Source organism: Eschrichtius robustus, chromosome 9 (genome assembly GCF_028021215.1).
Source record: "Eschrichtius robustus isolate mEscRob2 chromosome 9, mEscRob2.pri, whole genome shotgun sequence".
Classification (NCBI taxonomy): domain Eukaryota; kingdom Metazoa; phylum Chordata; class Mammalia; order Artiodactyla; family Eschrichtiidae; genus Eschrichtius; species Eschrichtius robustus.
Window position 1 is genome coordinate 36,773,763 of NC_090832.1, and position 25,463 is coordinate 36,799,225.

Consider the following 25,463-nt stretch of genomic DNA (forward strand, 5'->3'; position numbering starts at 1 on the left):
TAAGTGATTGTTGTTTTTATAATTCCCACCAGTAATGGTTGTTTCACTGGGGATTGATTCCGTAGAACTCCTCATGCCTGCCATTCTGCATGTGTAATGCTTTTATATTAGAATTTTATATAATTCATTTCCAGATAAATTTACAGGTGTTGTTCTATCATGTTCCCAACACAGCAAAGCAGCATCCCTGCCTTAGGGGTAGATGGGGTGGGGAAAGCAGAGTTGGTGTCCAGGTGCCTTCAAATAACACAGATGCCTCCAGGGCACCAGATCCAGTAAGATTATACCTCTAGACAAACAGTGTAATCTTCAGGTATAGGCAGGCCTCCTTTACATATCTGCTGATAGGAAGCTGAGTAATACTGTGCATAATCAAAACCTGCTCTGTGAGGCCAACACATTCCCCAACAAGTCATCTTTTGGTAAATTAATAGAACTAATCTATACTTACGGTGCAGGTACGTGTGTGTGGTCTAAAACCATCTAGCCCTATCTCATCTAAAAAGTAGCACCTAACTTTGCAAACATTTCACTAAATCCCTAAGTAATTCCATTTTAAACCTTTGTTATTATTATTTAAATTTTTAACTTGACTCTCCCTACTATTCAGCTTGGACTATGATTAAATAAAGTGTTCTCAATCAGTAAATAACAGTAGTTAACAATGATAATAACTAAACTATTCCTCACAACTCTTAACCTACTTACAGGAAAGATCACAGTTGAGAAAGACAGTGCCTTTAGTACCCCCCTTCTCTCTGCTAATTTTTCCCAAGACAAATTATGACAGCAAAAATCTGTTTCCCCTAAAATGATCCCAATTATATGGCTTCTCAGCAAGCCCCCCAATGCTTAATAGTGCCCCACATCTAACAGACACTCATTATACATTTTCTGAATGGATGAATAAATAAATGGTTGTCAAGTAAACCCTGCTTCCAAATGCCAGGAAGAGAAAATAATGACACCTACATCTTAAAAGTGTAAAGAAATTTCTTCTTGCTATAATACAGACCAAGTTGAAATGAATAAAGAGCAGACTTGAAAGATACTTTCCTTTTGTGAAGCAGAAGTCTGCCTGGATGGTACACGAAAGAAACCTGGACAGATTCCACTCATACTCCAGGCTGACCGAGGGAAGAATTATTAGCCTAGGGGAGATGGGGGTAATATCTAGATTTCACCAGTGCCTCCAAGACCGACAGCAACGTGGGTGAAAGTGCACTAAGCAATGGTCCAGAGCATTTTCTCCTGTTTCATAACAACTGGGCCCTTCAGGTACAACACACCATGGCCTTAACTGGCTCTCCATCTCAGCAACTATGCAGGCAAGGTTGGTGGGCACTACTTCAGCTACCTGGACGAAGTTCTGGTATGGCACTGGAACTTCTTTCTGCAACTATCTCCAAATCTATATTTGACTTTTCTTCCAGCTTCTCCAGTTTTAGGTTACAGAATATCATTATAGCTTCCTACTCTATGATGAGTACAGGAAAACAATTCCTTAGAATGTGACTATTTGGAGATGCGCTCCATTTTCTTTTTTAGAGATGCATTCTGAAGTATGTAGAGGTGAAATGACATAATAATTGGGATTTACTTCAAAATACTTCAGGGAAGAAAAGCCAACACACAAAGGAAAGAATGAAGTGTATGTGGCAAAGTCCTGCTAACTGTAGAATCTGAGTGATGAGAGGTCATTGTATTAGTCTCTCTACTGTTGTGTAGGTTTGAAAAGCTTCATTAAAAAAATCTTCCTCTATAAGAGGAACAAGCCTCACCTGATTATCCATATCTTTGATGACCAATAGGACAGGACTGTCTAGTGATGCTGACTTCCGGTAGAGAGTTTTCAAGCTGGTCCCATGCTCTAATGTGCTGTATACGAGTCTCCATGGATACCCCTGTACCCTTGCTGGAAGGCGTCGGGCCAGCTGTGAATCCAAAGATGAAGATGTAAATACACAGTCTGCCTACAAATCACTCATGAACTTGTAGCACAAAACAGATGCCTGTGGCTCAAACTCGATAATTACACTACTTCCATATTGCTCTCCTATACTCTAGCAAATATTTACCACTATAAACCAAGAAGGGAAAATCATCCCTTGGCAGGGATGCTCCCCAGAGCATGCATTCCCTCTCAGGGATGGTCCTGACGGGTCACTATGCCACTATATATTTGAAGATATAGCACCTAGCTTGATAAAGAGGTATGAATTAGACACATGCTCTCTTGTTTACACTTCAACCTGACTTTCACCAAGCAGTTCATGTTTCTCGAATTGTTCTTTCTAAACCTTCAAAGGCTCAGAGCTGCTACTGACAGCTGTAAATTCCCACCAAAGTGAGAACAAGAAGACACGGGTGTTTTATGCTAGTAATCAGATGTAGTCTGTCCTCATTACACTTGTATCTTTCACTTACATTAATATTTAACTTAAACTTGGCTGCCATAAATATCAATAATGCATATCTCTTCAAAAATCACACAAAGGAGGCTATATAAAATGTTGAAGTCCTCAAGAATGCTTGACATAGTCCTAGAATCAGCATGAACTCCATCCCTGTAACTGCTTGGTCAAGTCGCTTAGCTTTCCTGGGCCTTCACAGATGGCATTTGTAAACTGAGGGACTTGAACTTGATGATTCTTTAAGGTCTCCGAAATTCAGGCTTCTAAGCTGACTGATGGGGGCAGTACAAGAGGTCCCTTACTAAAGTTCAAATACAAGCACATAGTATTTCATAAAAACTCAAGTAAGAGATGTTCAGAAAATAGAAAGTAAACAAAAAAAAAGTACAGAAAAAGGAAAATTACTCCTAGTGGTAGGTGGTTTTCATAAAGCAAGTAAAGTGTACTTGCTATATGACTTTTACTGAGCTCAATAAATTGAAACCATCGGAACTTTGCGATAATCATTAGGATAAATTTGGATCCTTTTAAAAGACATTAGGACGGGGCTTCCCTGGTAGCGCAGTGGTTAAGAATCTGCCTGCCAATGCAGGGAACACGGGTTCGAGCCCTGGTCTGAGAAGATCCCACATGCCGCAGGGCGGCTAGGCCCGTGAGCCACGACCACTGAGCCTGCGCGTCTGGAGCCTGTGCTCCGCAGTGGGAGAGGCTGTGACAGTGAGAGGCCCGCGCACCGCAATGAAGAGTGGCCCCCGCTTGCCGTAACTGTAGAAAGCCCTCGCACAGAAACGAAGGCCCAACACAGCCAAAAATAAATAAATAAATAAATTTATTTAAAAATAAAAAAGAATCACCTGGGGAGTCTTCTAATACAGATTCTTATTAAAAAAAAATACATTAGGACTATAGTAGGACACTTTAAAAATTGTTTTGAAGACAAGAAATGGCTTTTTGTTCAGGTTTGGGGAATGGATGTAGGTGTCTGGCCAAGTCCTCGCACTCCCAAGAAGGTGGCAGAGATGCTGCCTTTCAGAAGCAGAGAAGGGCCCTGGTTAGGCTGCTGGTGTTCTTCCTTTAAAACTTGGCTCATGCTTTACCCCAAGTGAGAAGAGCAAATGTCAGGGGTGGGAAATGTGTTCTAAGGTTGGGGAGACACCCATCCTAAGTCCCCAGGAAGAACCCACCTGCTCGACGTGCATGTTCTCCAGAAGCGCACTGCGGGGCTGCAGGATCGGCAGGGCTGCCTCATCCTCATCTTCGTAGTAGCTACACGTGCTCTTCCTGCGTTTTGCCTCCTCAACGGTGATGATCTGAAATGGAGAAGACAAATAAACCAAGAAAAACGATATTTTTGCTTTTCCTTCACCTGCTATAAAGGACCTCAGGTACACAATTGCCTGTAACAGGTAGGGTTTTAGCAGCAGGACATAAGTTGAGCCAGCACTTTGGGGGAAATGGCTAATCGCAGTGTCAATTTCAGAGCAAATGGAGAATTTAACACAGTATAGCTACAGCACTTAATATGTACAAATTAAAGTCACAAGTTTTCCAGTTTTACTATTGCTCAGTCATCAAGTAAGAATTATGTATAACTCCACAAGCGACTTATACCCTTGAAATGCCCTAAATTATTCTCCATTAGCCTGCATCTAAATTTGAATTGTTAAGGGACTAACAGATATCATACTATGAGCAAGTCTTCTATAAATAGGGAAATTGGGAAGATAAGGATAGTCCTTTAATCAGGAATCCTAATGTTTTCTCTCAAGGCTGTTCATAGCAACCAACCCTGACAGAAATAGCGAATGATAATATCTACGGAAAGCAACAATACAAAGAGACACGAAGCTTTAGCCTAAATTACAATTAGGTATGATTCTTTATGGAGAGTTGAGAAACCATCAAAATAATCTTTCCTTCAAAGCTGAGAACAGAAACATGATGTTGTACACAACATTTATTATTTCATCATAAATACACTTATAAACTACCAGGTTAAAAATCTTCTTTCTTTTGCCTCTCTGAAAGTCTGGATAAATCACTAAATTATTTTGAAATTGAAGGATACAGACAGAAGGTGACTAATTCACCAAAATTCCTGAGTACAAATATTAATGACTTTTGCATCATAGAGAAAAAACATTTACATTACATTTAGTGAAGGTTGTCAGACAATGACTACTTATTTCCAAAATGCTGTCATCTAAGCCGGATTTACAGGTAAGGAAATTAGCCCTTAAATTTTACCATCTTCTCAAGGGGCATTTACTTAAAGAAAACACTGTTGAAGAATCACAGATCCAGCATTTTAAATGTATTAAATAAAGCACATATTTTGGGGGAACTCTAACACAGGTACAAAGTGGGGCTGTGGAATGAAAAAATCAGTATGGAGTTTTGACTCCAAAGGGAAAAGGCAAACTACACCATCTCTCTCTCCAAAGTGAATAAAATACCTGCTCTGGCTGAAATATCAGCACGATCCTTTCTAATTAGAAAGAGTTTCAAAGCATCTGAGCGGCAGAGCTTGGAGGATTCACGGGCACATGAGCCCTCAGGACTCCAACATACCTTCACAAAAGGCTCTTGGTCCGGTCTGGCACAATAGAAAATCTGAATGTCCAGGGGCAACCTTCTCATCGTGAAGTAGTGGGAACTGCCTGCTTGCTCTCTAAAGAGGTGCAGGTTTTTTCTCTTATCTGCCTCCACACCACTGTTACTTACAGCCACACTGAGCTACAACTGTTTATGCAGTATCTAGTTTCCTGCATGATTGAGTTTCTGTTTCCCTTAGGAGAGAGTTCAATCTTTCTACAGGAACACACCCAAATTAGGATTTAGAGCAAACACACACTTCCTGTTAGGCATAGCTGTGAGGCTGTAAGAAGACACTTTCACCTTTGAAACGGTGGTTTCCTAACAGCACAACAAAACCTCAGTGTTTTGTGGTTTTTTTTTTCTTCTTCTCCGTCTTGTACTTTTCTTCCCAATTGTCCTCCAGCTGGCTGAGCTAGCTTTTCTAGCCCTGCCTTTTCAGATTTTTTTTTCTGCATCCTAAAGCGAAACCTTCATTTTAAAAGTTTATGTGTGTTCCCTGACATCAGTTTGAATCTCAAAGGAAAGATGAAAAGGAGCCTTTACCAGAGGTAGGTTCATTATGCTTAGAACAATGGTGTTTCACTTCAATACCGTCATGTTTGTTAGGTATGAGAAACTTCAAAGAACTGAAAGAACACCCGGTTTATATGAGGCTGAGAAAAATGTTAGTTTAGATTCAGTTTTTCTAAAGAGCTGGCAAAGTAATATTTACCTTTTAACCTTTCAAAATATTAATCTTAATGACTAATAAGCATGATGAGTCCTCCTCTACTGCCCAGATCAGATATCAGCGGGTTGGAAAGAAATGTAGATTACCACTGGATCAATTTTCAGGGATCTTCCTGTGAGTTTTCCAGATCGAAAATGGCCTCTTGGTCTCCGGTACCCCTGGGAGATCTGGCGCCACTACATAGCTCATCCAGGGGGTCAGTTCTAATGAGGCTCTGGGAGATAATTGGTGACCAGTCTCAGGTCAGCCAGAACTTATTCTCAATGCAAGAGCCTGGACACAATCTAGGGCAGAATCACTTGGATTTTGTGCCAGTGAGACAGCATTCTTTTCAGTGCCTGACACTTCATGACAGCTAACATTTACTGAGTGCTTTCTATATGATGGCAAGTGCCAGGTGCGTTGCCAGGCATGTGGCACAAACAATTCCAATATATCATTTATCAGCTTTTCAAATTAGCGAAAGTTTTAAGAAAGGGATATTAGAAATAGTACTTTCTGTTGCCAGAAGCACAATGAGAAGAAGGGTATTCCTCACATTTCTGGAAAATTGTCATTATATAAAAGATTAGGAGCCTTAAAAAAAATCAGTACCCTTATACTAAGTAATATCACTTCCAGGAAATTAGGGGAATGGTCAGAGTTACAGATCATCTCATCCTTGTGAAAAACTTGAACCAACACGATTCCTAAAAGTGGGGAATTGTTAAATAAATTCTGATTGAGGTTTAAAATATTATGTAACCATTAAAATGAGGCTTCAAAATCTTTAATATGATACAATTCTCACAAGATGTCAGGTGAGAAAAGCCAGATACCAAACTATACATAGAACATTATCCCATTTTGCAAAAATACTCTCCCCACCCTTACCCCCTGGAAAACACCCTAAAATAGAAAAAAATGAGTCAAAAAAATGTACAAAAGCGATAAGTGTGGTTAGATATTATTTTCTAAATGTTCTGCATTGTGCTTTTCTGTAGTTTCCAAATTTCCTATAATAAAAGCAGGTGTTACTTTTATAAAATTAGGAAGTAAAGCTTATTTAAAGAGCTTGGGTGTGGAGGATGGACTAGTGGCTGGGTTGACTGGAGGTGCCCTAGAGTTTAAGTGAAGGGTGCAGGCAGCTGACTAGGGCAGTGGTCCCCACCCTACGTAAGATCAGAATCAACAAATTCTAACTAAAGATGACTGACTACATATGATGATGAAAGAGAAGAATCTGGGTTGATATCTAGGCTTCTGGCTTGGGGCACCACTAATTAAGATGGGAATACATGAGAAGAAGCAAGTTTTGGGGAAAGATGAAGAGACGTTTTGGACATGCTGAGGATCAGACACCTGTCAGGGAAGTGAAGGTTCCTCTTCCCCACCCACAGAGAAGCAATTCTATCACAGTGGCCTGGCCTTAAGGTAATGCTAGTAAGCAGAATTTGCTCCTGCATGGGAGGGAGCTTGGACAGCATTCTTCTCCTCCTTGTACTTTTGGACTTTCTCTTCCATGTGGCAAGAAATAGGGATAACAGTCCAGTCACCTCTCTCTCCAGTTATCTTTTCTTTCCATGTCCCAAGTGTTAACAAGTACACTAGGAGCTTGCAACAAGCCAACCCATTTCTTCCTCCTTCTCCATCCCTTCTTCTTTTCTTCCTCCTTCTCCATCCCTTCTTCTTTTCTTCCTCTTCCACTACAGGGATTTGCCCTCTCATTCTCCTCAGTGGCTCAGTCTGAGTGGCTCACTCAAGCCCACTCTACTCTAGATTCGGAAGGAGACCTTTCTCTCTCTGCATGCCCCTTTAGCTCCTTTTCCCCTGGTGCTGGTAGGTGTGGCCTTTTCTCCCACAGGAGTTGTCAAGAGCTGAGATTCAAGGTTGGGATTAGTGGAAAGATGCAGAATAGGCCTAAAAGAGGGCTGCTTCAGTTCAAGATATTCAGGCCTAGTCGGGAAAGGATTAAATCCCCAGTGAAATTTAAACCTTCTCTCTGGCCCTCCATATTGGGTAAGAGACCATAGCCTCACTAAGAAAATACACATTTCCTAGCTATGCTTCCTCTGTGCGCATGTCTGATGGGGGTGGGGGCCTCTTGGGCACAGATGGTTAGGTGAGGAGGACAGGAATTGATATTCTTTGACGCCTTGGCCAGAATGCCAGTGTCACACCATCTCTGCCTCGTGGAGACCCAGTCATGCCTGTGGGGCGTCTATGTGCTCTAGAACAGCAGCCTGGAAGAAAGGTGTGTGGAGGAGACAGAGGTGGGAGTCAGCAGCAGAAACCTCGAAAGCCGATGAGCTCGTCCAAGGAAGATGTAATAGACGAGAAGAAAAGAGAGCCAAGGATAAACTAGGGAACACCATGAGAAAAGGGACAAGCAAAGTATACTCAGAAAGACTGGCCAGAGACAGAAAATAACAGAGTTGATATGAAGAGCCAAGGGAGGGAGAGCCTAATAGGCTTAAATATTTTTAATCAATGGTTTCAAACAAGAAGCTTATGAACTGTGGGAAGACAAACATGCAAACAAGTAAAGTGCTGAGCGATACACTACAGAGCTATGAGCAATAGGCTGTGGAAGGACAGGAGGAGTAACTCTGCCTGAAAGCATCACAGAAGTGACAACTGAGCTGGACCTTGAAGGATGACAGGAGTCTGACATGGAAAGCTGTGTGTGTGCATGTACACATTCGGGCTGGGAGGGAGTGAATGAGAAAGGGACGAGTGAGGGCAAACACACATATGAAAGGACCTGGCATTCCAGAAGGAGCTAGACCCAAGGGGCAGGCCTCATCACCCTTAATCATCCCAGTCTGACAGAGTTCCAGCCTGGGAAGATCTGACTGCCCACTTGATGAATCTAAACCCAGACTGGGAGTATTGCTGGAGAAAACCCGCCCTCACTGCAGCCTGGTGCCAGACCCCACCAGGGCTTTCAATACCAGACAGCCATCCTACTGCAGTTCTTCAGTTGGCATTTTTCCTAGTCTCTATAGCTGCTACTTCAGACCTTCTCCGTATTCCTCTAAGTCTTCCCTCCTTCACTTCTAGGAGATGCTCCCTCCTTCTGCTGCAAAGAAATAATCAAATGAGCAATGCCACAATTTACCACCACTGAGTCTACATTCTATATGCACACATCCTATTCTTTTCTGCTGCCCGACCACCTAAGACCAATTCTATCCCTACCCCCACATTCCCGGCCAATTCTCGGGGATGCAGCCTCCCGCTTATTCCCTCTCCTATTCCCTTATCTCCTGTACCTTCTGTTCCACCGTTCCCGCTGACCTCATCCAAAAGGTTACAGTCTCTCTCACAAGAGGGAAAACCTCCCCACCCTAACCTCTTCTTCCAGCCTTTCATCTCATTTTTATTCTCCAAAACCAAATTCGAGTTGTTTGCCCACCTTTACTAGCTCCACTTACTCACCCCCAATTCACTCATTGAACATTGGTAGCTACATTTTGAAGCTACCACTTTAATGAAACTGCTTTTTGTCAAAGTCACCAACTATTACCTCCTTGGTTTTAAATCCAAAAGACATAGCTTAGTTCTTACCTTTTGACTCCTCTGCAGCATTAGACATTTTTGACCACTACTCCCCTCTTGAAACATTCTCTTCCCTTGGCTTCTAAGACATGACTTTTCTTGTCTTCCATGCCCTCCCCTGGCTGTTCCTTCTCAGTCACCTTTGTGGGCTCGACTATCTTTGGCCCCTTAGTGCTGGCATCCTGAAAGGTTCTCTTCTGAGCCCTGCTCCCTTGCCAATGGACACACTCTCCTAGGCTGACCTCACCTACACTCACAACTTCAACTTTGCTAATCACTTCCGAAAGTATATCTTCAGATCTTTTTCCTAAGTTTTATTCTCAGTTGTCTCTTGGACATTCCACAGACGCCTCAAATTTAGATTAAAACCAGAACACAGAGCATTTTCTGCTGAATCTAATCCTCTTGCTATGCTCCTTGTCGCAGTGAAGGGCAGGTACCTCGATCCCTCCAGTTCCCATTCTAAAAACCAAGAGATCAACCTTGACATCTTCCTTACTTTCCACATGTAATTAATTACTCACAAAACCCTGTTTTCCTCCTTCTAACTATCTTTCAAAAGCACTCAATTTCCTCTATCTGCACTGCCACTCTTTCAGCAACTGTTATCTCTCAACATTGATACTGCAAGAGACTCCTAATGGGTCTTCAAGCCTCAAGGGTTGTCCAACTCCATGAACATCTGCCAGCAAGAGCAAGCTCTCCAAAATGTGTATCTGTATTTATTTCTCCAGGCTTCAAACAGCTCCTACTGGTTGAAGCTGTTTGAAGACAGCTCAAACTGCTGCCTTCCTACTGCCCTTAGGAAAATAACCAAACCAAACCTATGACAAACAGTTCATAGGTCCTTCATGATCTGCCATTTCATTATCTCCAGCTTTGTTTCTTGCCACTCCCTCAGCTTTGCACTCTATGATCCAGCTACACTGAACTCTTATTAGTTCATCAAATGCCCCACACTCTCTGTTTCTCCCCTGGATCATTCCTCTACACAGACTTTTCTCTCTGGCCAGAACATGTTCCGTGTTCCATGTCCCACTTTCACCCCAACTGCCTGTCCTCCCACTTCTGATCTCAGCTCAGATTACTCCTTCTGGGTCGCTTTCCCTGATCCCCTAGCTCCATTCAGGTGCCTGGGTACATGCTCCCATAGCACGTGGCACTTCACCTACAATGGTAATTATCTCACTATATTGTAATGATTTATCTATTCTCCTTGATGCTAAATTCTACTTATCTCATCCACCGTGCCCCTAACATGAGAAGGGTGTGGTAAGTGCTCAAAAAAATTATGAACAGTTTTTTAGGCCAAATTAAGAAGCTTGACTTTCATCCTGTACGTAATGGGGACCCTGCAGCAGTTTCAAAAAAGAGAAGTGAAATTACTGGGTTGTAGGGGTGGAGATGAGGTCTTTCTGACACACATAATTAGCTTCAAACAGAGGAATAAGGTTTTTTCCCCATGTGATTTCAAAGAGACACAGGAAATCTGACTTCTTGCCAGCCAAGAAGTTATTGGAATTTGGACACAAGAACATTTTGTTTGTGGACTGGACTTTAAGGGACAGTCTAGCCCTCTCTTGAGTCTCACCTCCCAGCTCTTGGTGGTCGGCTCACTGAAGAAGTTGTCAATCATATTCAGTTCTTCTTTTTCCACCACCACAAAGCCTTGCTCTTTGGCATCTTTCCCATAGACGTCAGGAGACCACTGAACAAAGAATGTGTACAAGTGATCCACCCTGAAAAACATGTTCATCACAGGGGTTAACACCAAATCTACTTTCCTGGCAGGCACCAGTAGGAACTTGGGCATGTACAGCTATCTTTTTCCTGCTTGGCAAATCCATTTTGCTAATTGGGAAATCTCCCATATTGAAGATAATCTCTGCTAATTCATTCCAAACTTTGAAAATAAGTCAATAAATGGAAGCTAAAGTCCACAGACACTGAAAAAATGTCTTTGAATCTGAGGGAAAGATCAAGAAATGGGACATAAACGTAAAAAACAATGAAATATTTACACCAAATGTTTTTTCCTCATTGGGTCTTCATTTATTGGACACCTGTATTCATGGGAAAAAAATTAATCTGAAGCTTTAGATGGGAACAAAGATAAGCAATATTCCAATGGGTCTTATGTAGATTGAAGCATTATTATATCATAATTTTAATAAAATATCTTTAATAACTAGAAAATATCAGGGGTAGTATTAGCTGTTATTTTAACATTAGAAAGAGACAATTTTATTGATATCGGAATGCAGTTTGCTTCCAATAGCTCTGTTCTCTTATACATATTTAACATCTGAAGCATCTCTCCAGACTTGATCAATAGAGAGGTGGCTAGTTCCTGAGCAGAGGGTGGGGCTTTTGGTCCCAGCACCTACAATATCCCCCCACCCCCTGCCCATGTAGAACAGTCAAAAGCTCTCTGACCTTAGATTCTGCACCTGCAACCACCACAGTGGGGGAGTGGAAGATAGATAGGATCAAATGATTCTTAAAGTCTTCTCTAATTACAAACCGGTAATTTCAATTTGAGGCTACTGTTTGGGACAATGCTAACTTACTGTTAAGTTTTTAAAAGTTATAATTGTAAAAATATTATAACACAATTGCTATAGATTGAATGTTTGTGTGCCCCTAAAATTTGCATGTTGAAATCTAATCCCCAGTGTGATGGTATTTGGATGTATGACCTTTCAGAGGTGCTTAGGTTATGAGGCATGATTGGGATTAAAAGAGACCCCCCAGAGCTGGCTAGCCCCCTGTGCCATGTGAGAACACAGTGAAAAGACAGCCGTCTATGAACCAGAGTGAGCCCCCACAAGACACCGAATCTGCCAGCACCTTGATCCTGGACTTCCCAGCCTCTAGAACTGTGAAGAATAAACCTCTTCTTTATAAACCACCCAGTCTATGGTATTCTGTTATAGCAACCTGAACAAACTAAGACAAATATTAATTAAAACAAAAAAGAAATGTCACTATAATTCTAATATTCCCATCGGTCAAACTGTCTTTAGGTTTCTATAGTCATATCTGTTCTTGAGCATATGTACACAGTTTTCTTTCCATTGTTATCAGGGCTAAGACATAATTGTTTGTTATATGTAACATAAAATAATGCATATTTGCCATGTTGCTAGCCCTTGTACTGACTTTTAAAAAAAATTATTTATTTATTTATTTATTTATTTATTTATGGCTGAGTTGGGTCTTGGTCGCTGCGCGCAGGCTTTCTCTAGTTGCGGCAAGCATGGGCTACTCTTCGTTGCGGTGCGCGGGCATCTCACTGCAGTGGCTTTTGTTGCGGAGCATGGGCTCCAGGAGTACGGGTTTCAGTAGTTGTGGCACGCAGGCTCAGTAGTTGTGGCTCGCAGGCTCTAGAGTGCAGGCTCAGTAGTTGTGGCGCACGAGCTTAGTTGCTGCACGGCATGTGGGACCTTCCTGGACCAGGGCTCAAACCCGTGTCCCCTGCATTGGCAGGCGGATTCTTAACCACTGTGCCACCAGGGAAGCCCGTTGTACTGACATTTAATGCCTACATTTCATGAAAGTAATAAACCATAATTACCCAAATTCCTATGCCTTTGGGATATTTAGGTTTTTTCCATTTCTTTGATTATACAAACAACGTTACAATGAACATCCTCATGATCTATGCCTTTTGCCACCTTTTGAATTATTTCCTCAAGATTAGTTCCCAGAAAAGGGATTATTAGGCCAAAGGGCATGATTTTATAACTTGTGATTCATCCTGCCAAACTGCTCTTGAAAGGCTGACTAGTTTACTCTGACACGAGCATTGCAGTTTGCATCTAAGTCTCATAACAATCCTGCTTATCCTTCTTTTTCTAAATGAATTTAATACATATTTTAAGTTTTACCCGACTCACTTTGCACTTCTTTGAGTGGTAGTGGGTTGAACATTTTTTAAATGTTTCTTCCTGGCTGCTTTCATGAATTGGCTCCTTGTGATTGTGGAGTCAATGTTTTTCTTTTCAATATGTGGGAGCCTTTATATCATGTAACATTAACCACTATAAAATGTATTTCTAAGCTGTTATTTCCTTTTTATATTAATTATGCCTTTTCTTCCATAATATAGAATTACCAGTTTTCATATATTTTATACACACACACACACACACACACACACACACACACATCCTCTCGGTTCCGTTTCTCTTGAGATCCTTGACTAATACAATGGACTACTCTGAAAAGCTATATAAGAAACTGATCAAAATGGTTATCTCTGGGGAATGGAATGAGGTAGAAGAAAGACATATTACATTTTATATATATATATATATATATATATATATATATAGATATATAGATATCTTTCCATAAATTATTTAAATTTTTGGACTAGGTAGTACATTTTATAATTTGAGAATTAAAATTATATTTCAAAAGGCAAATAATGAGAAGTTTCCATCTCACTCATATCCCTGTCCGTCACATTCTGGGTCCACCTTTTTCCCCTATAGTTGACCACTTTATTATTTCCTTGTGTGTTCTTGTAGTGTTATTTTTGTAGATAGAGATAAATATGAATATAGATTCTCTTTGTCTTTCATTTCTACAAAAGATAGTACTATTCTCTAGCTTTTTTCACTAAACAATATAGCCTGGATATCCTTCCACAACAGTACAGAGATGGCTTCCTCATTCTTTCTTTCATAGCTACACAGTACTTTACTGTGTGGATTTATCATAGTTTATGTAACCATCCTCTCCAGCTGGACACTTGGGTTGTTTCCAAGACTGTGCTTTTATAAACAATGCTATGATGAGTAACTTGGTATGTCATTTTTGCACGTGTACAGGTAGAGCTGTAGGACATATTCCCAGAAGTGGGACTGTGTTATCAAAGGAGCAATTCACTTATGCTTTCTATATATAATACCATGTTGCCGTTTTTAGGGATGGAATCATTTTTTGCCCTCCTACCAGCAATATGTATACTCTTTTGAATCTCTGAACTATTATTAACATGTAGTATGACATTTCCTATTAAAAGTTAACTTAGAAAAAATCATGACTCCAGAAAGGTTTGATAAATATATAATTCTAGTGCTTCCCTGGTGGCGCAGTGGTTAAGAACCCGCCTGCCAGTGCAGAGGACACAGGTTCGAGCCCTGGTCCGGGAAGATCCCACGTGCTGCAGAGCAACGAAGCCCGCGCGCCTAGAGCCCACGCTCTGCAACAAGAGAAGCCACTGCAATGAGAAGCACACACACCGCAACAAAGAGTAGCCCCCACTCGCCGCAACTAGAGAAAGCCCACGTGCAGCAACGAGGACCCAACACAGCCAAAAATAAATAAATAAAATAAATAAATTAAAAAAATATATATATATATATAATTCTAACTCTTTTAGTTTTCTAACACCTAAAATTTAGTCCATCCTAACTGTATTTTAGAAAAAAGTTGAGAACCAATATGCTTCACTTTAACTTTTGGAAAAGGACACATTTATTACATGCTTATCCACATCAAATAAAATGGCTTCCTAAATATTTGTTGGCTAGCTTATTTGTGAGAAAGAGGAAAGCTGTCCCTGATACGTGGGAGCCAGCCTGCTCCTATCGGCCAGGCCCCAGTGTTGGGAGAAACTGGCCTGGCACTCACAGCTAGGCCCTGGTATTCTCCCGTTGAACATTAACAACTTCACAAAACATCAACGTCCGGCAAAGCCACTCTATCACCATGACGAATCATGACAGAAACGAGACCACTGGGGTCTGATATCTAAACACAAACATTGTCCAACCACAAAAATGACCAAACATCTCTCTAATCTGGCTAATATAAATGACTGTGCTTCTTTACCAATTATGGCACTAGCCTGTCTAGTTTTTCCTCCTTCTACATAGGATTTATAATATATTCAATCACAGAATGACTTTTGCTTCCTGACAGCTTCCAATCTAGAGCAAAGTCCCACTTTTTTAAGTTATCCCTCGAATCACCTAACATAAACCTACATCCTGTGACCCCTTTCAAGCACCCTCTTACTGAGATGGCCCTCGGTCCCATGCAGTGCATTCTCCCTCGTTGCAACAAGTCAACCCAACACATTCAATTTCAGGTGTGTTCCTGGTTGTCCCTGGCTGCAGTGCATCGCTTCCTTCAATAATACTCCCTGTGTACCCACTATGTGCCAGTGACCCTGACCTTGAGGAACTACCTTCTGGAATATTAGGGTTGGTGGAGATATAGGATATCATTTAATCCAACTAACTCTCCTTAGATGTAAGCCCCCTTAGATGGGGGCTCTGAAGTCTACTATCAGCATCACAGCCAGGACTAGATCTCCTGAGGTGGCAATCAGCGTTCTTTGAACCACACTACAAAGTCCTCCCCTTATCCCACACTGATTTCTGAATTGTTTCCCACTTAACTTCCTGGTTATGACACAAGACACATTTTTATCACTTTTTGAACCTACTTTCCATGAAGCACTGCTCGTTTATCCTCTAACATTTTACTCTCAAAGGAGAAGTCATTGTACAAGCATAAACACTGAAAAAGCATCCCAAGAAATGCTGAAAGCTCATGCTGACATATACCCCTGTGTAAGACTGCAAGGGAATGAGGGATGAGGCACAGATTTGAAGTTAAGATTTCATTTCTTCTTAGATATTATAAGAAAATATCAATTGTGAAAACTGCAGGTCAATACAGATTTTAAGGTGAGATCCGATCTTAGCAATTGCCAGTCACTTCCCTTTTTGGTGACAAAGACATTAAGTTGCTTGGGGAAACCATCTGAGCAATCCTTTTTATTATGTAGATGCAAGGTGAGTAGGACTTATTATTCTGGAGGAAGTTATAATTGAACATTCCCTGCTTGAGGAAGACAACTCGTTCCTCCAACCCACTGGGCGGGTGGATGGGATGGAAGGTGGGTGAGAGAGAAGATCTGTATAAGAAGGAGGATGTCCTAAGAAGGAGGAATTGTGTGCCTAATACCTCTCTTTCAAAGTTCAGGATTATCAGAGCATCTCTGATGAATTAACGTGGTCCTAATACAGGTAAGACCTTGGGAAAGGATAATAACCCTTCTTCCACCCCATCCTTCTTGACGAGAAACTATTCAAGGGGGTGGGGGGAATGGCCTGGTCTAGACTCATGACCCGGGATCCACATGAATGCCATGGTTATCTTAGGAGCAGGTGAATGTGGGCATGGTGTGCTGCTGGGAAAACAGTGGGCATACTATGGAAGGAGATGGCTACATATGTCATACACATATGTGTGAGTTCCCAGGAGCTGTAACAAGTGAGGGGCTGGGGGAAGGTGAGTTTTGGCACAAAGTATTCTTGCCTGCCCTGTGCCTTTCTCTCTAGAAGAAATATGTCAACCCGGGGCAAGAATCTGGGACGACCAAGTAAGAGAGGATTATTCCAAATCTCTTCTCTTGGGACTGCTGGATTTCCAGTGAGTGGTGAATCAGGCCTCTGGGATCGTCTGTTGCCAGAGTGAGTGGCCTATTTTGCAGCAAGGTCAAGAGCAGCTAGGGCCAGCACTGGGCTTGTTGAACTTACCACAAAAGGAAATATCTAGAAAGGAGGGAAAAGGCATTCTCAAAATACCACAGAAAAGAGGGTCAAAGTCATAACAATTTTAATGTTAAACAGAGAAGCAACCTTCTGTTTTAAGCAATGCTGATGAAATATGTCAGCTACCTGAAAAGAAAAGACGTGATTCCCTGCCTTGAGGACTTCACATTGCACAACAGCTCTAAGAGGCAAGTGTTACTATGCCCAGTTTAAAGATAAGGAAACTGAGGCTCAGAAGATTAATGTGCCCAAACAGCCCATCTCTGGAAATGTTCCGGCCAGTCTAAGCTGCCTGCCTCTTCTTTTGTGAATGCTTAACCCTAAGGGGGGTGGTACATTTTTGTACCTGTCCACAGACAGAGGTCTCATACTATAGGTCAACTACTTCCTTGGCTTTGGGTTTTATTAACGAAGCTCAAGTAAGTGTGAGATGCCCTGAGTGGCCCTTAGGTCACTAAGGTGCGGCCCACCCCCCATTCCTGCTCGTCCACGTTGCACGCACAGGCGCCCATCACCGCCAGCACTGCGCTCCATGCTTGGGGAACATGGCAGGGCAGCCGCCTCGCCTCAGCCACGCTCCTGGCAATGGTTCTCCACTGGCTGCAACAGGCAGGGCAGCAGCCCTGGACGACCTCCCACCTCCCTCAGGTGGTGGGCTTTATCTCTGCAGCCAACGAAGTCGCCCCAGCCTCGAGAAGCCTCAGGTGAGATGGCAAACCTCCGAAGTATGTTCTGCTATGGGGCAACCTGATGGGAAGTGCTCGTGTCTCTCCTCTCAGACATCCAGGGCACTGGCACACCCCAGTTTCCCTCAACTACAGCCTCCCACATAAAATCTCCTCATTCTCTCATGTAGAGAGGGCCCTCACGCTATGCCTCTGGGGGAAAAGCGGGAGTGGACAATTAAAATTGTGTCCTGTTCCACAAGAGAAAATTAAAGTTCACTTGGAGCCAATCTTATTGCTTAATTCTTAGGCCCCTGGAGACCAAAGAGAAGAGGATGTGACTTCATCTTTTCTCCTTCTAGATTAGAGTGGCACTAAGTTTATTTAAGTTTATCTAACCTAATTCTTGGAATGGCTCTTTTTGGCTAACTTAACTGGATTTTCCTGGTGGTTAGTTCCCAGAACTGAACCCTGCCCTCTGGAAGCAGGCCTAAAGTTCTGAAAATTCCCCTCCTGGTCCCTCTGGGTTCACCTTGCCCACTCCTTCCTCCTGACTATACCAGTTCCACTCTCACCTTGACCCTCAGCCCTCCTCTTTCCCCAGCATTAGCCCCTCCTGGATTCACACACCTCCAGGCCAGTCTTTCCACCTCACCTGCACCGCCGCCCCCTAGAGGCACACAGCTTTGATCCTTCCATTGCACTTGCCCTTCCAAATGCCTGCCCACAGAAACAAACATCATCTTTCTAACTGCTCTCTTGGGATGATGCATGTTGCTGAGTTTGCTTATTGGCGCTTAATGGATCCACTACAAGTCAAGGGCACCTAACACTGGCCAGGAGAAACCCTCCCTCGTGGGATTCTCTACTCCCCTCTAGCTCTCTTCCTTCACTGCTTTGCACAGCAGCTATTCCAGACCTCTACTTTCTCAAGCTCTCACCCCCGCTCTCCTACCCACCCACCCTCCCTGAACAGAGGACTCTCCGTTGTACCATTCTAGTAATGCACTCCCCTCTGCTCACCTCTTAATGACCTTTCTCTTCAGAAGAAGGAACTACTCTCCCGTTCTAACCCTCCTCTCTGAACTTTCAACAGCCCCGCTCCTTAGTGGATTCCCTCCATTATTCCCACCCCACTCCTCCATCCCTTTATCTCCTTCACCTTACTCCACAAACTTACTTGCACTTCCTTAAAAACATAAGCCTCAAGATTTTGTTTCTCCCTAAAGCCTCCTTCCTATACCTCATCTTCCCTTCAGATTGTACTGTTAACATCTGGGTTATGCATTTTTTTCCAACTCCTTTTCATTCCTGATTTTATTAACCTTTTAGTATATGCCCTTTCTTAAACCTGCCTCAGATACTGTCTGGAAGGAAGCAGGGTTTTTAAATCTTCTTCCCTCCTTCACTACTTTAGTGAAGCTGATTTCCTCAAACTCGACCTATTGTGAGTTCTCAACAGTATCTCAGTTATCATTTCTCTTGACCTCTGAAAACCTGTTGATGGCTTTTTTGAAACTCAGTGACTCACCCTGTGGTCTCCATGAGTCACTGAGCTTCTGGTCTCAGTTACCTCAGGACACTATCTACGGCCTCTGGCCAAGCCAACACGATTACCAGTAATACCACCATGCTAGCTACTATGTGGTCATGAAGCAATAACTGCAGTAACATGTGTGAGCACGGAACTCACAGGTCAGGTACTGGGTCCTGGAAAAAGCTAGTACTTAAGGAAGAAGCAGTAGAAGTGGTCCTGGAAGGAAGCCAAGAGGAAGTGGCAGGGAAGTAGAAGTGAGCTGATAAAATGCAAATCTGATCACTTTACCCAGCTGTGTAAAATCCTTCCAACATCTCCCTGTAGGTTTTAGGATAATTTCAAACTTCTTAGGCCAATCTCCCAAATGTGCTCTTTGCTCCAGCCATATGCTCTTGTATCTCTGCTCCAACATCCATTCTAATTATTATTATTATAATATACATAATATAATTATTATTATAATATATAATAATTTTTATTATTATTATTATTTTAAGAAGAGTGATGACAAAGGTAAGCCCAGTGGAGAATCATTTCACACTGGGGTCAGGGACGGCTTCCCAGGGGCCAAGGGCAAGCTAAGTTTGTTTGTTTGTTTTTTTTTTTGGCTGCGTTGGGTCTTTGTTGCTGTGCGGGGGCTTTCTCTAGTTGCGCTGAGAGGGGGCTACTCTTTGTTGCGGTGTGTGGGCTCTAGGCACGTGGGCTTCAGTAGTTGTGGCATGCGGGCTCAGTAGTTGTGGCATGCAGGCTCAGTAGTTGTGGCTCTTGGGCTCTAGAGCACAGGCTCAGTAGTTGTGGTGCATGGGGTTAGTTGCTCCACGGCATGTGGGATCTTCCTGGCCCAAGGATCAAACCCATGTCCCTGCATTGGCAGGCAGATTCTTAACCACTGCACCACCAGGGAAGCCCCCAAGCTGAGTTCTGAAGGAGGAGAAAGAGGCAGTTACAGGAGGAAGAGAAGTGGCATTCTACTGGAGGGGACATACACAAAAAGACCTGGCATCTTAAGGGCAGGGTGATGCCGGAAGGAGGTCAAACTGGACATGGCAGAGGGAAAGAGGGGCAATGCAATCATGTCACTGGTGGCTTCTGACAGAGGATTCTGTGATAGGGAAAAGCTGCTGAGATGCAGTGCCTGCCCAGAGTGATCCAGGCCCTGCCCTAGAGCGAGCAGGTTGAGAGAAATAAACAAAAATTCCTAACACAGTTCCAACAACACAGCCAGTGGGCATCTGAGCTGGGATGTCCATGTTGAATAGAAACTCATCAGGCAGGGGAAGAATTCCTGACAGGTAGAATGAAAAAGCAAGTTTTACTCTTTGCTAATGGAATGGCAGGAAAGGAAAAAAAAAAAAGAGCCAGAGGGGCCGGGTCACTGGGTCACTGAAAGTCCTGGGCATGAGATAAAATGCTTTGACCTTATCCTGAGGCCACTGTTTACCGAAGTGTAGCAGGGGCAGCTCCACTGACTTCAGGGGATACACAGAGGAACCCATTTTCATAGTTACGTATTTATCTAAAGAGTATTAGAAGGAAATGCAACTAACATATTATATACTTCAGATTTCACAGATATTACTGCTCAGGAAAAGCCTAAGTAAAAAAAAAACTGATTTGATCTAAATCCTTTGAAGACAACTATTAAGTAAACAGTAGTACAGATGGTTCGCAGATATGGGGATATTTGGAAAGGAAGTGAATGACCAAAGCTTGAGAAGCACCACTAGGCAACACCCAGGGCTCCAGCAGGGAAGAAGCCTGGCCAGATCTTTAGTTTAGAAAGATTGCTGTGGAGCCAAGTAGGGAAGGTAGGAAGAGATAGGACTGACTAGAAACAAAGGCTCTGTGGAGAAGGCGACATCGGTGATCCAGCCATGAGCTGATCAAGGCCAGAGCCCAGGCGAGGCAGTGGAGATGGGGAGAAGGTTGCCATCCACACTCCTCCAGGCACAAAAATAATCCCCACCCATCCAGCAACTGGTAATACCAAAACCCAGCACTCAAGCTTTGTTCAGGTTTTCTGTCTAACTACAAATTTGGGCTTAATCAGATTTCTTCAGAAGCCTCAAGGCTCCTTTAGAGATTCACCCCAAAGGAGACACCATATTCAAGTTACAAATCCCCATTTAGCAGATAAAGTTGTCATCTCTGAAGAAGAAATTCTTTGAAGGTAAGTGATAAAGGTCCTCAGAAGGCAGCAGGCTTACCTTAGAGGCAACAAAGCACTGCTGATTATAGCAAAGGAAGCAACAGCAGCAGTAACAACTAACTTTCATTTAGTACACGGACAAGCTCATTTGTTTCTCGTGATAACCTCAGGAGGTAGCCACTGTAATTATCGGTCCTATTTAACAGTGGAAGAAACAGATGCTTACACAGATTAACTAACTTGCCCAAGGCCACACAGTATGTTAGGGGCGGACCTGGTATTAACCTCAGGTCAGTTCGTGGTCCCTACCAATATGCTTCACCATTTCCTTTATGGTCAGTCCCTCTGTCCTGGTTTTACTATTTCATAAAAGCCCATCGCTGACAAAGCTGTAGGGTTGAGGGATACAAAAACTGATGACAAATCTGAGTTGATGCTTGCAACAAAACATTATTCTAACTATTCATAGATTAGGTGTATCGGCTTTAGGTATGATTGTAATCTATGCTATCAAACAAGACTACTAGTTACGGTGGGATTTTATTTACTGTTGCTTTTTTCCCTTTTTTTTTTTTTAACATAATTGTGAGGTAAAGTACAAAAAGCACACATTTCTAAGTTAAAGACCTGACCTCCCAAGTTGGTGCCACTTGTTATCAGCTGGAAGCTTAGAGAAAGGTCCTTAATCTCCCTGAGCTTCTAAAATGAAGATAAGAAAACCTAGCTCCTCATATAGGTATCTGGAGCATTAAATGTATAAGTTCATTCTACTTTCGAACAGACCTTTTAGAAAGTCCCTTCCGTGTGATTCTCTAAAATCCTGCTACCACATAAACCAACAAACTTGATCAAAATGACCCAGAAGCAGTTAGGCACTCTTGTCTTATCAAAGGTCACCTGACCGGTAAGAAAAGAAATTGGGGCAATACACAGCAAGATATAACCCCTAAATCACCCACTTGATTTCAAAACTATAAGCAGGAACCACTAAATAACTTAATAACTATTTCATTAAAAATATACTTCAGAGTACATTATGGCACAGAGAATAGGAAATAAGATAAGGAAAGGGAAGAAGAGAGACAGAATGTGACCTAGAGAATACTGAACTATATACGTATGCAGTTCCACTGTTCACTTGTATTGATTGTAAATTAAAGATATTTCAAGGCACTTTGGCCTAAAACCTTCCCAGGCTCCTCCATTCTGAATACAGCCACAGAAACCCAATAAGGCAAAGCACTCTTGACCACAGAGGTCGTTACTAGAAAACTATCACCTTTTAAAACCCACCCTCAATGGCCTGACCCAAGGTCCTTATATGAAAGGGGTCATTTTAGGGACTTCCCTGTCAGTCCAGTGGTTAAGACTCGGTGCTTCCACTGCAGCGGGTGCATGTTCGATCCCTGGTTGGGGAACTAAGATCCCGCATGCCATGTGGCGTGGCCAAAATAAAAAAAAAGAAAGGGGTTATTTTACTTGCTTGTAAGGCCCCTTCTGGAGCCAATATTCTACAACTCCACATGAAATCAACAGTTAGTAATGCCCTGATGTAATGCCCATTCTTAAAGGTTCTTTGTGTGTCTATGAAAGGAAAACATTATTTAAAAAGCACCAACTAAATAAGCTTCTTTGTTCTAGTTCACCAAAAATAATAGGAATCTTTTGAGAATCACTATCAAAACAAAAGTTATAGTTACAAAAAGGAACACTCAAAAATAAGTAAAAACTGGGACTTCCCTGGTGGCCCAGTTGTTAAGACTCTGCACTCTCAATGCAGAGGGCCCGGGTTCGATCCCTGGTCAGGGAACTAGATACCGCATGCCTCAACTAAAGATCCTGCATGCAGCAACAAAGATCCCACGTGCTGCAACTAAGACCCGGCACAGCCAAATAAATAAATATTTAAAAAAATAAGTAAAACCCGAAAGTTTATGTTAATATCAATGCTGGAGGCCTTCAGTTGGCAGCCTGTGGCTTGGATTCAGCAGCAGATGGGTGCTTTTTAGACTGCTCACCATTTTTTTTTTCTTAAACAGTGGCTAACACCGTAAAATTGGGGAGATCTGACACACATAATCCATAATTCAATTTCTTTTGAAAAAGATGGGAAGATGTAGCAACACCAGGCTCACGTTCCCACATAATAGCATTAGGTTGGAGGTCGTGAGTTACTGAGCAGCTGATTCCCAGAGCAGGTAGTTAACACTGGCCCCTGAGCTTCCCTCCCTCCATCCTTCCATCTGGCCCCTGCGAATATTTAGGTTGCAATAATCACTGTTTCTGCATACTTACTCCCAAACGCTATGTGCAGCACCCATTGGCAGGGACTAATTATCCTGCAGTGGAAACAGGCGACAAGCTACTCTCCAGAGCGCTGGCACTCGCTCCTCCACCAGAAAGCACAGCCACGACAGTAGAGCACTCGCTTAAAAAGGGGGTTATTTTTTCACGTGCTTAGGTCTGACTATAGAGTCACTGATTAACTCAAGGCATTTGCCAAAGCTGGTTAGTGAAGTTACTGATGGGTGGCTGCCTAAGAAGGTGCTTCTGGAAAACGATGACGAAATTCTAGAACTTTAAGTCGGTGAAACAAAGGTAAAATGACCAGGAAAAGAATGAGAGGAAGAAAGATCACTTCAAACCATTTTAAAGTGTTAAAAAAAAAAAAGAAGTGAGAATATTTATATAAGTAACTAATAATCCTATCACTTATATTTGTTCAGTAGTTTCCTCAAACTTAGAACTTGTGTTAAACACAAAGAGAGAAAGATAATTCCTTTAAGGAATTATTTTGGAGACCTTTTTGAATTTTGTCTTTATTAGTGACATTCTCACCTTAAAACATCATTATAAGACTACAGTATGACATAAAAATCACCAGGTTTGTATTCTGAAATATACCTAGTTTGGCTAAGTACGGCCTAAGTTGTTCTAGAAACTATAGTACTTTAAAGATTATTCAGCACTATGGTCTTCTTGTCACAGACAGTTATTCAAGATTTCAGTTTAGCTCTGATCCCATTAAAAGATAACTTTTGATCAGAAAATCTAGCATTAACTATGGTTAACGATTTCATGGTAGAAAACTAGGTCAGTCTGTGATTCCTTTAATTCACCCTTTTTTCTCTAAGGAAAATGTAAAGAGCGTTTTGCTTAGTCTTCATGAGGGTCCTTAGGACTTGGCTATCTTCCCATTGTAAAGTGAGTTTAATAGGAGAATCAATTTTTTAAATGATTTTACTTCTCGTTAACAAAAGTAATGCATGCTCACTAAATGCATGCAGATAGAATATTTAATGGCAGAGAAGGATACTCTTAAGTAAAAGCAGTTTACAAAAGAGTGTGTGTATCTCTATACATACACAATTGTATATATATACACTATTATTACATTAATCCATCCATAGAAAAAGGCTGAAAGGCTACAAAAATAAAGATAAATTGTACTTATCTTTGTGTAACAAAATTATAAACGTTTTGTTTTCTTTTTGCTTTTTTATATTCTTCTAAATACTATATAAAGTCTATGCATTATTTTAATGATAAGTGATGTTATTTAAGCATTTTTATCTATTAGACTACAGGCTAATTTATTCACGCACCCATCCAACTAACATTTAGGAATATATTATATTCTAGACCTTATGCTGTTTCTAGGACACAGTGTCATAAGACTTGGTCCCTGCCCTCAGAAGGTTAAAGTCCAGTAGGAAAAAGCCACAAGTAGTCCACATTTGTAGAAGAGTGTAGTAAGTGTTACGATAGAGGTGAAAGTATAGGGGAGCGGCATCTAAACCAGACAGGGGAAGTTCTTAGAGATGATATTTGAACTAATTTGTGCACTTAGGTGGGGTGGGTAGGGGTGTGGGCACCCAAGCAAGCAGCTAATAAGTCTGATTCATGTTTCTTAACACTGAAACACAGAAGGGTCATAATGGGAGCAAGAGATCCTAGAGATGTTAAATGGATAGAATAAGCTGGATGTGGTGACTGAGCAATGTGGGGAGATGACTGAGAAGCAAGATTATGCCCACATTCTGGCTTTGGGGACTGAAAGGCTGGTGGTACCAGTTACTGTGATGGAGAAAACAGGAAGCAGGAGTTAGGGGGACAGTGGCAGGGACAAGGATGGAAATAAGGGGACTTCCCTGGTTAAGACCTCGCGCTTCCACCGCAGGGGGCGCAGGTTCGATCCCAGGTCGGGGAACTAAGATCCCGTGTGCCGCAGGTAAGACCGAAATCCTAAGGAA

General features: G+C 42.1%; 1 protein-coding gene across 4 annotated transcripts in view; it reads right to left on the reverse strand.

Moving 5' to 3' along the window:
• The window catches only part of NCOA7 (nuclear receptor coactivator 7), a 144,989-nt gene that overhangs the window by 5,717 nt on the left and 113,809 nt on the right, over positions 1-25,463 (reverse strand). For 3 of the 4 annotated variants that reach the window (XM_068551101.1, XM_068551102.1, XM_068551100.1), the window contains exons 11-13: positions 10,874-11,021; positions 3,599-3,724; positions 1,782-1,934 (exon numbers count right to left, since the gene is read on the reverse strand). In XM_068551101.1, coding sequence (XP_068407202.1) covers positions 1,782-1,934; positions 3,599-3,724; positions 10,874-11,021 — 427 coding nt within the window. Of the gene's footprint in view, positions 1-1,781; positions 1,935-3,598; positions 3,725-4,985; positions 6,264-10,873; positions 11,022-25,463 lie in introns of those variants that run through there. The other variant, XM_068551103.1, reaches the window with a different exon arrangement.